This window comes from Lampris incognitus, chromosome 6, assembly GCF_029633865.1.
Source record: "Lampris incognitus isolate fLamInc1 chromosome 6, fLamInc1.hap2, whole genome shotgun sequence".
Lineage (NCBI taxonomy): Eukaryota > Metazoa > Chordata > Actinopteri > Lampriformes > Lampridae > Lampris > Lampris incognitus.
In genome coordinates, this window is record NC_079216.1 from 49,434,928 (window position 1) to 49,448,251 (window position 13,324).

General features: G+C 39.2%; 1 protein-coding gene across 1 annotated transcript; it reads right to left on the minus strand.

The window, feature by feature from the left end:
• Positions 1-913: 913 nt before the first annotated feature.
• On the minus strand, positions 914-12,569 carry LOC130114194 (G/T mismatch-specific thymine DNA glycosylase-like). The gene is made up of 11 exons (XM_056282003.1): positions 12,485-12,569; positions 11,759-11,830; positions 9,884-10,053; positions 8,979-9,271; positions 8,798-8,867; positions 8,498-8,633; positions 7,672-7,754; positions 7,486-7,580; positions 7,226-7,397; positions 6,265-6,417; positions 914-2,435 (listed from the first exon to the last, which is right to left on the minus strand). Exons 2-11 carry the CDS (start codon positions 11,812-11,814, stop codon positions 2,299-2,301), a joined length of 1,365 nt encoding a protein of 454 aa, XP_056137978.1. The 5' UTR covers positions 11,815-11,830; positions 12,485-12,569; the 3' UTR covers positions 914-2,298.
• Positions 12,570-13,324: the final 755 nt, after the last annotated feature.

Here is a 13,324-nt window from a genome sequence, read left to right on the forward strand (position 1 = left end):
GATCGCTGTCAAAATAGAAACAAGACATCTTTTCAACAAATTTAGGCTGTATTACCAATTATCAACTTTTTAACAAGTTAGCAACATTTTGGTAATTTGCCATGAATTTGGTGGAGTTCTTTGTGGGTTTTATGTGCAATTTTCTGTATACCTTGGTATCAAGAGGGAAATTAACAAGAAAACCATTATGACCTCTCATACTGAAAACAAGCTTAACTATAGCTAACACAGCACAACTTATATATTGTTATATCCACATTCGCCCAGTTCTAGTATGTACAATGGAAACACATTAGGGTACAACTGGGCTTTACTGGGCTCAGCCTTTTACGGCATGGTCCTGGGTAGGGAAGTTGAGGTATAAGTGTTCGTCTAAGTGCAACAGGTTTACACTTTTAGTGAAAGGAATAATGGTGGATACAAAATTGTCTATGCCCGAATTGTTTGAGTGTTGGTTCCAAACTAGTTTGTTAGCCTCAAAAACTTTGCTTCTTCAAACTTGTCCCTACCTTCATTCCTCTGCATGTAGTTACTATACTGACACATTCATGGTTTGGATATTCCTGGATTATCCATTGTCGTAAATAAACCTGTTAAAAAAAAGGACATTTATTTGCAGGTAAATCTTCAGGATTGTAACTTTAAATATAATGTTGGGAGATTCCGTGTCATGTGTTGTTCAGTATTACTTGAACACAGTACTTTCTTTAAAATTGTCTGATGTGACTTGAATGGCAGGATGAAGTAGTTAGTAAAGACATCCCTTAACCAGGGGACCCAGGTTGAAGTACCTGTGTTGAGTAGTATCCACTATGCCCATGGGCCCTTGAATAAGACACTGTATCCCAACAAGACACCGTGTCAATCACATTTTTACTTTTAATGCATTTTTTAAGTATTGGCAGTTCGGGAGCATCCCGGTAGGTCAACCAGTCAATTGTACAAGTGATTTTAGAAACAATCACAAATCTGGCTCAGGACCCCTCCTACGTATACCTCCAGTCTTTCTCCACTGTTCTCACAGCTTTAAAAAAAAAGAACGAAAAAAAACTGCCAAAGATAATTTACTAGAAATTCAAAGACTGTGTAGATGGATATTCTTGAAATGCTTAGTGTAATGACACATCAGCCCCATAACAAGGTATACTGGGACCATCTTTTTTTTCCCCTTTCGTCAAATTTGAGTTTGTAGCTTTACAGTGAGAAAAGAATGTGAGATAAGAGGCTATATTTGATGTCAGCTCTTTGAATGCACTCTTCAGTCTTTACAATATGAAAAGATTATTCCTCACAAAGAACTTGTGTACCGAATGCTATAAAAAATCTAAACTGCAACGAAGTAAAACTTCATTAAATGATATTCTGTAGAAAAGCATCTTCAGGACATTTTAATGAACAAATAAACATTTCATCATCTTCCCTATGAATGACATTTTCATAAACATACAAAAAAATTCTAAAATTCCTAAAGAGAAAAAAATAAGATAGCACCCATTTGAGTATTGTGCCTCATGATAAAAGGCTTTTCAGGAATTTCTTCCAAGGAATCACAAATAACCATGAAGTGTCCGTCTGTTGTGATCATCTATAACCAGTTTAAAGCAGAAATAAAATGTACTGACACCAGCATACTAAGTGCACCCTATGCCTAGCCACACCATGCAGTCAGGATCACACCAGACCATTTCTTATCATTTAGACTTGTAAAAAGTTCCGGTTACACTTTACTTTAGGGGGTCAGAGGGGTTGGATTCCTAGTAATGAGGTGGTAATTATCACGTAATTCACATATGGTTGAAATTACCCTGTAATTTGGGTTAGGGAGGGTTAGGGTTAGCTGTAAAATTACCGGTAAAAACTACCACCTTATTACTAGGAAATTACTAGGTAATTTCTGACCCCCTAAAATAAAGTGTTACCAAAGTTCCATATGAAGGCGTTACTGCAAGAACAGTAGACATGAACATTTGCACCCACTGCATTACAGTGCAGTACTGTATAGTACAAAAGTAAAGTAAAAGTTTAAATACATGTCCTTATCCAAGGGCAGTCAAGCATCATTGTCACGTCCCTGATTTCAGATATTTAAAAAGACTGCCATAAAGGAAGTCATACAGTTCATGTATACAAGACCAAAAAGGATTATAGTTTGCAGAAAATATTCTGCAGCATTAAAATCTGCACAATTCCATCTATGCGTGTATATTTCACTAAGTTACTAATAAAAAGAAAAAAATCTATAACTTGTGGCTGAGGTCTCTACATGTCCATAAAGGACTATTTTGAAGCCCACTGTCATTATGCACTGGCTTCTGTAGGTCCACCTCCAATGTCTGGGATTTGATCTGCAAAAGACTGGGTCATCCACTGTCCATCTGGCAGCTGGCCTTCTGTGGTAGTGCTGATTTGTGAAGTGGTTGCCTTTTCTGCTACTTCTAAAAAATGAAATGGAAAAAAAAAGACATGGTCAGGAGCCTTGTCAATGACAGCTGTGCCAATGACACCTCTCCCTCCACAAAAAGGTCAGAGGTTGGTTATAGTAGCTTGTAAGGATTCAGCATTAAAACTGAGTACACTTTATCAGGGGAGCTGATTGGCAAAATATGGGTTTGAACCTGGGTCTCAGCTCATCTCATCTCATCATCAGCTGCTTCTCTGGGGTCGGATAACAGTGGCAGCAAGCTAAGTAGGGAACTCCAGACGTCCCTCTCCCCAGAAGTACCCTCCAGCTCCTCCTGGGGGATCCCAAGGCATTCCCAGGCCAGATAAGACATGTAGTTCCTCCAGTGAGTTCTGGGTCTACCCCGGGGTCTCCTCCCAGTTGGACATGCCCGGAAAACCTCCAAAGGAAGGCGCTCAGGAGACATCCTAATCAGATGCCTGAACCACCTCAACTAGCTCCTTTCAACGCGAAGGAGCAGTGACTCTACTCTGAGCTCCCTCCGGATGTCCTAGCTCTTCCTCCTATCTCTAAGGCACTCCCAGACACCCTATGGAGGAAACTCATTTCAGCCGCTTGTATCTGCGATCTCACCTGGTTTGAACTTGGGTCTCCAGGCTAAATGACCATCTTTCTGCTCAAAAGTTCCTATGGTTGCTTCATCAGCTGCTGCTCACTTGCTCAAAGGTTTGGGTTGCTTTCTTACCATGTATTCATCACAGTGCTTACTTAGTTGTCATTAACTAAGACTTGGCACTTGTCGATGTGTTTAGTCTAATGAGAAATTATTAGGTTTGACCAGTGTTCCCCAATCAAGTTCTCAAGGCCCCAACATCCTGTAGATTTTCATTGTAACCCTGCATGCATAGGCCTGCTTGTACTTCACTCTACCAATCATATTATAGTACTCATTATTCCAGGCGTGCCAGATCTGACATCACCTGTGTTATGTCAGCGACTATTAACTCAACCAATCAGCACTTAATTATGTCAGATTTGTACATGATTACAATGAAAATCTGCAGGGCAGGGGGACCTTGAGGACTGGAATGGGAAACACCGGGTTAGACAATTAGGCTCACTTAAAGGGACAATTCACCAATTTTCAACCTCCGTTCTGTCTATCTGTGGCGGGGATAGCACATGAACGACCCTGGCAGTTGTTTTCCGATTGTTTCTGCATCTCTGGAGCAGCAGTGAAACCGAGTTTTTTTTTTTTTTGTGGCCGTCAAGCGATGTATTGTGATGTCAGTTGGCAGCCAGAAAAAACTTAATACAGCCTAGTAGGGTTTCTAATACTCTAATCTACTCTAAACACACTGCTCAAAAAACACATTCTCCTCTCTTGGCTATGCTACATTTCCGATGGTAGAAATGATGTCCCACAGCACTAGCGCAGAGGATTTTATGCACAATGATACAGAGGCTAACATGCAGTAGTACATTCTGGTACGCTTAGGCGCTGCGGGAAAGACTCCGTGAGCAGAAGAACAGATTTCTCCATCAATAGAGTACACGGTGAGGACTTTATTGCTGCAGCCAACTACATAACTCATCAGTACTGTTTGCACATTCACTAAACCATCAGTGAAATTTCCCTTTAAGGGACGACAAGGACAGTGAATGAACTCAACAGACTCTGAATGCAGACATGCTTTTTTCTCCCAAACAATCATCAAACTCCACCACCCCGGATCCAGGGCAGAGAAATTAATTTGAATCTGCACAGAGCAGCTGCCTTTGAGTGTAGCCTAGCCAGTGCTTAGTTTGTAAATCAAGATCATGGAACAACAAGGGGAAAGTGATCCAGTAGGTCAACCATAAAGGGAGATGTCTCGGAATGTATAATTACATGTGTGGCAAACAGATTAGACCAAATATTTATTACTGATTTTATCATATCTTTAACATTATTAAACGACTATTTTATTCAGAGGGCTGACTGAAAATATTACTTTTATTGCAAACCTATATATTGTCAACCCATGACAACTTATAAAAATTGTAATGCAACAGCAATCAACCATTTAGCAAAGTGGACTACCAAACCATTTATGAGCAAATTCGTACATATTCAGACACAAAAACAAATAAGGTCAACTGTTACATATGCCTTTTTTCCATCTCTATGCCTGCATTGAATTTCAGCTGCCACAATTCACTTTCACAGAAGCAGTTAGTTCACAGATGTCTGCCACATGATTATGCTGTGAGCACCACACCAGATATCGATAAGCTCATAACCGGCCCTCATGGAGAGACAAGCCAATTATGTGTTTTGGAGGAAGAAAAAAAGAACACAGCAAGTTGTTTTTTTTTCTAGAATATATCATAATATAAAAATTAACTTTGATTGCTACAAGAGAAGTGGGATCCTCACAGTTAGGCGATGAAATGCAAGTGGTCCAAAACAAATGCTGGATCTTGTTCTAGCACGATCTGGCACAAATTAAGCAGTGAGCTGAGTGTACACTACCGTTCAAAAGTTTGGGATCACCCAAACAATTTTGTGTTTTCCATGAAAAGTCACACTTATTCACCACCATATGTTGTGAAATGAATAGAAAATAGAGTCAAGACATTGAGAAGGTTAGAAATAATGATTTGTATTTGAAATAAGATTTTTTTTACATCAAACTTTGCTTTCGTCAAAGAATCCTCCATTTGCAGCAATTACAGCATTGCAGACCTTTGGCATTCTAGCTGTTAATTTGTTGAGGTAATCTGGAGAAATTGCACCCCACGCTTCCAGAAGCAGCTCCCACAAGTTGGATTGGTTGGATGGGCACTTCTTTGAGCAGATTGAGTTTCTGGAGCATCACATTTGTGGGGTCAATTAAACGCTCAAAATGGCCAGAAAAAGAGAACTTTCATCTGAAACTCGACAGTCTATTCTTGTTCTTAGAAATGAAGGCTATTCCATGCGAGAAATTGCTAAGAAATTGAAGATTTCCTACACCGGTGTGTACTACTCCCTTCAGAGGACAGCACAAACAGGCTCTAACCAGAGTAGAAAAAGAAGTGGGAGGCCGCGTTGCACAACTGAGCAAGAAGATAAGTACATTAGAGTCTCTAGTTTGAGAAACAGACGCCTCACAGGTCCCCAACTGGCATCTTCATTAAATAGTACCTGTTAGAGCCTGTTTGTGCTGTCCTCTGAAGGGAGTAGTACACACCGGTGTAGGAAATCTTCAATTTCTTAGCAATTTCTCGCATGGAATAGCCTTCATTTCTAAGAACAAGAATAGACTGTCGAGTTTCAGATGAAAGTTCTCTTTTTCTGGCCATTTTGAGCGTTTAATTGACCCCACAAATGTGATGCTCCAGAAACTCAATCTGCTCAAAGAAGTGCCCATCCAACCAATCCAACTTGTGGGAGCTGCTTCTGGAAGCGTGGGGTGCAATTTCTCCAGATTACCTCAACAAATTAACAGCTAGAATGCCAAAGGTCTGCAATGCTGTAATTGCTGCAAATGGAGGATTCTTTGACGAAAGCAAAGTTTGATGTAAAAAAAATCTTATTTCAAATACAAATCATTATTTCTAACCTTCTCAATGTCTTGACTCTATTTTCTATTCATTTCACAACATATGGTGGTGAATAAGTGTGACTTTTCATGGAAAACACAAAATTGTTTGGGTGATCCCAAACTTTTGAACAGTAGTGTACATATCAACCTGTATTGTCTGTTATCATGATACAGAACCTGGTGATTTTTACATTCTTAAACCTCCCACCATACACGGCATTGTGAGACTAGTATAATTCTAACTTAAACTCAGGTTCAGCAGGATACACTGCAGCTGGGTCTTTGTGTGGTTACCTGCATTTTCGGCAGACGAGAATGTACAGTGACCATTGCTCTGGCTCTGTGGCTGGCCTCCCTCAGGTCCTCCCTCAATATATGCTCCTCCGTAAGCATCCTCATAACCAGGGTCATACAGCTCCTCCTTTATTGCCATCCTCTTGGCATCCTCTGTTGATGTAAAGAAGGGAAACGCTATCTTACACTCCAATTCACTTAAGCATCCTCTGACTTGGCTCCCAAGATCAATCAAAATCAATTCTTAAGTGACAGTGAGGAGGGATTTTCAGTGGCAGGATGTATTGAAAGTAAAAAGTAAACCTGCTACCAGGCTTTGTATCTTTAAACTTTTACAAATATTATCTCCTTACATGTTATATTCTGTTAACATCGGAGATATTTCAGATTCTCCACATTATTCTATGTTTACAACTTAATGTATTTGTTCTGAAATTGCTTTCTTGGCCAGACCTCTCTTTAATACAGGATTTTCCATGCACTCTTTGCAATTATCTACTTAGAATATAAAACTTGACATGGCTAACATAAGAATAAATATTTCACAACAGATGAACAGAATTGGTTCACCAATGTCTAACAATTTCTTAAGCAACAGATGATAGTGTGTCCACTATCCAGCTAATGTTTTACCTGCTCCACCTCATTCCAACTATTCTACAGCATGCAAGCTATCCTTTCTTCAGTACACAGACATTTATTTCCTGAAATTTTAGTAATTTAAGTGGTTCTCTTATACAGAGCTACTTGTGTGTGCAACAGCAGAACACGCTCCAATTCCTAGAACATCAACATTACAAATAACAAATAGTAAGGGACGTAAGGGTCAGAACCACAGTGCTTTCATAATATTCCTGGGACCCTGGAATGATTATGAAGTGGTCACATTAAGGAGAGAACTGCCTTGATGAGAAAACCACATCCAATTATCCAAGTGTGGCATCCAGCCACTGGTTCTCACCCTTGGCCAACCCCAGGTCAAAGGAATAATTGACTTCCTCGATTTCATTGTTTCTTCTGACTCCCTTGAGCTGATCCCTCAGCTCCCTCAATTTGATGTAGAAGTGGACTTTGTCCTGGGCACGGGGGAACTGGGCACAACGGGCACTGGAGGAAGGCATCAGATATAGAGCCTATGTGGGGGAGATGGCATAGGGTCAGTTCAATTCTTTTCAGTAATTATTACCAGAATCAGAAATCCCAATGTGGTGGAGTACCTACCACGTCACAGTCTGGTATTTTGTGCGGCTGCAACCCAAATTCAAGTTGCTTTGGTTTTTTGCCAAACATCTCCCTGCAGAACATTTCATAAATGCCTAAGGAAAAGAAAAACACAATTCTTGTGGTAAAATGGAGATACAAATAATTTCATCATATGCATTTTCATTGAAATGGGCATTTACTTACATTTTCCATTGAAAACTGCAATAAGAGGCTTGTATTTTTTCAACTTTTCTGTGAGAATTTTGCCTCCTTCACGTAGCTCTTTACTATTTAAAAAAAAGAAATATATAGTACAATGTTCATATGTGAAATTACAATTAGGTCAAAAATGAGATAAAGCTATTATTTTAAACCAATTGGTTTGGACCTAACAACACTTTTTCCTTTTCTTTTTGTTTACCAAAATGGTTTTGCTGAAGAACTTTCAATTCTAAAAGCGTAAAATAGAACATGAAGAAAATGCATGTACATTTTAGCCTAGCTACATGGGAAGAGAAGTTCACAATTTTACAAAAGATGTATCTCTAACTTCTGCAACAGTTTGTAAATTTACATTTGAAATTCTACATACGTACACACATCAATAAAGTGCTAATATTGATGCTATAGTTAAGAGATCTATGGTCTTCTAACATCATGCCTCATGCCAAGCAAAGAATCTGACATTGGGAAAGGGTTCCCAATTAAATCCAACTGAATTGCATTATTGCTGCACTGCCATTTAGGTACAAAAATCAATTCTCTAGATGACTGGTACCACCACTAAAGGTTTAGTTAGTTTGGATATATGTGTTTTAGTTTGGCTATATGTGTTAGTTTGAATATGTGTGTTCTTGTAGTTTTTGGATATGTTTTTGTCTTTATGTTGCACTGCTGTGGGCTGGGGAAAATGGCATTTCGCTTCATTTCATGTATGCAAGTACATGAGGTGAAATGACAAATAAAGTGTTCCTGATTCCTGATTATATGTCATAGTTTATTTAAATATGGTTTTGGCTCATTTGACTACCTTGAGAGGTCTTTGCTTCCTGGTGTTGCTCTGGCCACCATGTTGGTGAAGCCGATCTTGTATTTTACTGGAAGCATGGTGTCGTGCATGTGGTTGAGTTGCTCATCAGTGAATCCAGAGAGGAAGAGACACTTCCCTAAAAAAAGGATAAAATCATTCACTTCTATTATCAACAGTTACCATTGAATTTAAACACCTAGGTACTATGGAATTAATTTCTAAATGTAGAATCCATAGACCTGCAAAGAACACCTGTAGTTAGTGTTACATAAATAACAAAAATGCTGTCATTCAACTTACAAAAATGGTTTCCAGGGCCGGGGAACCAACGTCCAATGTAGGCTGCCATCAAACCTGGATTGATGCCAATCTAAAGAGGAAATTGCAGGTATTTTCGTGGCAATGTATTTATAATTTCTTAGCCTATCAATAACAGCAGAGCACTTCACTCTCAACAGAACCGATGGATGGATAATCTTACAATGACATAGTCCAGGTTGTAGTCCAGCAAGTCTGGAAGTGTTTTGGTCATAACCTCCTCTTCAGTCATTCCCTTAAAGCGGTCCACTTTCCTCTTCACCTTCTTGAAGCTCTCATCTATCTTCTCCTGCTTGCCATCTATCGCACCCTCCTTGGCTTTTTTAGGCTTTGGCCCTGGTTTGGCCTTGGGTGCGTTTGGGTCCTTGGGCACCTTTGGCGCTTTTGGGATTTTTGGTGGTTTAGGTGCCTGTGGTTCCTTAGGTTGCACTGGTCTTCCTCTTTTTTTGGCTGGAGCTGGATTAAATGTAAATAAAAAAACTGAGAATGATTGTGTGCACTCTGAGCATTTACTAGCTAGCTAGCTCTGAAGTTAACTGAACTACTGTGTCAGCTAATTTGGCATATTGGAAGATGATCTGAATTTTGGAAAGGTCGGTGACCAGCTCTGGGGTAAACAGTGATGTATAATGGAATACTGATTAAAAATATATTCTAGAATCTGCCAAAGAGATCACTGCAAGGGCTGGAACCTGAAAGCTGAGTCTTTCCGAACTCAGCTTTCAGGTTCCAGTTGTAACTAAATCAAACAGATTTTTTTTTCTTTTGTAAACAAGCTAGCTCATCACAATGCTTTTAGCTAAAGAATTAGCTTAAGACTAATGGCTGACTTTGAATGACAAAAACCAGTCAGCTAAGTCAGCTATCTCAATAGAGGAAGATGAGTAAAGAGGCAGTCAAGGAGTAGTTCTTATATGGTCCAGGACAAAGAACAGCTACACAATCAATATTATTTGATATTTTACACTTATGAACAAATGAATTAATTTGGTTTTCCATCCAAAACCAGTTGAAAGCCAATAGTTTAAATACAATATAAAAGGATTTATCTGAAAAAGAAAGTTGTACGTTTCACTAGGTTGGCAGGCTCTTGCTGATCCATCATTGGCTCTGGATTGGCAGTCATGTGTGCCATGACCCTCTCGCCTGCCTGTCCCTCTGGGTAGTGAGACTGGTGGTGAGGACTGAAACCTGAGTATTGGGCTTGGAGTGCTTGAAACTGCTGGGCAGACTGAATCCTTAGGGTGAAGAAAAAAAAAAGTATGGCAAAAAAGTATTAACAACAGCCATAAAGGGTGACACAAGAGTGGGACCTGCTTTGAGGGACAGAAAATCCAAATTAATGCAATTTCCACATTAAAGGAGAGACAATGTGGTGCAATATAGGCCTGTATCAGAATATTACTTAATATAGGTACTATACCTTTAAAAATAATCTTGCACCATACCTTAAAAAGAAAGCTTCTCTTGCTTTGAACCCACCTCTCCTTATAAAGTTATCAAGCTTGGTTTAGATTTTTCAGACAAAAACTTCACTGATCAATTCAGTGTTGAGAAACTTGTGTCTCTGTTGAATCTTCTCACTAGGCTTCAAAATCTTCCAATATGACAAAATAGTCCATTTGGGCAACAGTTTAAGACTTCTAAAGTCATGATATATATCTTTTTTATAATCAGGAAGCTCACAAGGACCGTTGTGGCAAGTAAAATGTGATTGTGAAAGTGTAAAATAGTAATTTTAACTTAACAGAAAGCCTGGTTTGTGACTATTTTTTCCAATGTAACAAATTAAGACATGTCTCACTGTACTGTGATGTAAAAGTTTTCAAAAAGTAGATATATCACGGTCTTCTTCTTTCAGCTTGTTCCCCGTTTTTCAGGGGTTGCCACAGCGGATTTTATAGTTTCCTTCGGTACCCTGTGAGGGCACAGCACCAATGGCGATCGTTGTTAACCCGGGCTACAACTGATCCAGTATGGTCTTGTCAATCGCATAATGATTTGGAAAAGTTTTACGTTGGATGCCCTTCCTGACACAACCACTAACCCTATGGATGGGGGCACAAGTAAAGCACTGAATGCCATCCCAGTATTCATGGACTTGCGCCCATGCCTGTCACCAATGATATATCATGGTCTAAGAAGGCTTAAACAATTCTCACATTGGACTGTGTTGAAGCCCAGTGACTACACTCAGCAAGGTGGTAAGTTTCTCAATACTGATGTGATCATGGAAGTTTTTGTTTGCACGATTCTAAATGATGTCAACAATGTTTTAATGACGTCTAGGGGGAGAAAAAAAAGAAAAAGAAAAAGCAAACCTATCTTTTAAGCTGGTGATTAATGGAGCTAATCAGTTACTGAACATATTTCCTGACACAGAATAGACGGCACTTGATCAACACATTATTATGCCCCTGGCCAGATAAAAATTGTATTCCACCAACCATACATGTTTATGTAACGCCCATTTTATATATATTTAAAAGACACTTAAATCAAAATATTCACACTGAAGGACATATCTTCCAGCTCAATAACATCTGAAGTGGAAATGAATTTCCATACTATATCAAGCCCCCCACCTTTTAAATACATGTTCAGCTATCATTATCTACAAGAAAGTCAAAAAGACTCCAATAAAGCTTCATATTGCAGTGTGAAATATTAGTAACTTCCCATCTGATGAAGTGCTCCTGCTAAATCTCTCATTATTCACACTAGCAGCCAGGCACCTTGGAGAAACAGCAAAAAATTACGCAAAAAATTTCGATCACTAACTCATGGTACACAACCCAGATGGTATACTGCTAACTGGTGAAGCAAAATAATATGGGTGATTGGGTGCACATGCGTTCATTTCATTTTCATAACACTTGGCCATTCAGAGGGATTCTGTATACAATCTGTGTCCTGTAGGGCCACATTGTGATGGAGACTCACCACTGTTGAAGATATTCCGAGGGGACAGGCAGTGATCCATACAGCTTTTCTTCCATCTTAAGGTTGGTTTAACTTTGTTAAATAGATGCATATTTATATTGAGGACACATAATTGAGTGAAATACACGGGATTTAGCATTTACTGGCAGTGTATGAAACTGAATGCATGTGACAGGGCAAAATAACAAAACTGCAGTTTTTATTGATGAAGAAATAAAGGGAAAACCAACAACAACGATGGCTAGGAGCGATGATGAAAAAATATAACTGAGTTATAACATTAATTAACCTAAATGATCTGTATTGGAATATACTCTGTGGAAAGGGCGTTTACCATGGAAACGCACCAGAGGCCCTTTGACTAGACATCTCCACTAGTTAAAATTAAAATTTAATTCCACACTATACTGCCATGTCCGGGGGTAAACGAAAATGCTAATTAGCATCTCATATTATTTACTTGTTCCATCTGCAGCTGGAACTGTGATTTTATATCGTTTCACCTGTGAGCAACTACGGTTTTAATAGACAAAACATTTCCCATTAATTCGCCAGTTTACTAACGTTGTTGGCATGTGAATTTTACACCGGCAGCTAGCTAAATGAGCTAACATGAGCTAGCAGCCAGTTTGCTAATTTGCCGCGGATGAATGGATAGACTTCCACTGAAAATCCTCGCCAACAAAGAAAATGCAAATCGGTCTGTATTAATAAATGTATACATACCTCTTATAGGGATTGGCTATTTTAAGTCGCCTGTACACAAAATTATTATTTTTTTCAAAAATTCCGCGTTCCTGATAACGTTTTTTTAGAGCTGTTGCAAGCAACAAAGACATGACAGTAGTGCAAGTCAACTTTGACACCGGGCGATCCCAAGTACACATCTCAGGGGTGTTAGGGGAGTAATAGCACGGGCTAGTATCACACGAGGGCAGTTCATATTTGATTACACTTTAAACACTGCTCAGTGATTACATAGACATAACATTTTGATGCATATTACGCATTGGCAGCAAAAATTACGAAAACATTCGCAAACTAGGGTAAGTATATATCCCCTAATTCAACAGTGGTACATTATGTATCGCCTTTTAAACTCAATGGGACCGTTTTCTATTGGCTTTCCACCTAGTATGTTGATAAGCGTCATCCTGCGGCCGGTACAGAGGAGAGGACAAAGCCTGTGCATTTCTTTACAAAGATAGGCCAATCACCCCTAATAGTCTTTCTCACTCGGCGTGTAGGACCATATCCAGCAAAGCAGTTGTGTGTAATATTTTGCTCAAAATTGTGAAAATGCCTAAAACGACAAGTCCTACTGCAAGTTAATATTATTGGGGATAGATATGGCTAGTATTTTTGTAATTCCGTTTTCTTTTCGATGACCGATTTGAAAATGCACCAAGTGAGCGCCTTGTAGGCTACATGGCGGGAATGAATGAGTCAACGGAGCTGGATCATGTGTTTTCTCATCCCTATGTAACCCTAACCCTCGGACATATACACAAAGGTATAATTCTAAACACGAGAAAGCAGAAAAATGGGAGAAGTGGCAGCTCACCA

Bases quoted from the DNA above. Each gene is read 5' to 3' on its own strand.
- LOC130114194 (XM_056282003.1), bottom strand. From the start codon at position 11,814: ATGGAAGAAAAGCTGTATGGATCACTGCCTGTCCCCTCGGAATATCTT. The intron at 9,272-9,883 runs GTACAACTTTCT...CATTTAATCCAG, and splicing joins GCCTGCCAACCTAGTGAAAC to CTCCAGCCAAAAAAAGAGGA. The intron at 7,755-8,497 runs GTAGTCAAATGA...TTTTTTAAATAG, and splicing joins GGAAGCAAAGACCTCTCAAG to TAAAGAGCTACGTGAAGGAG.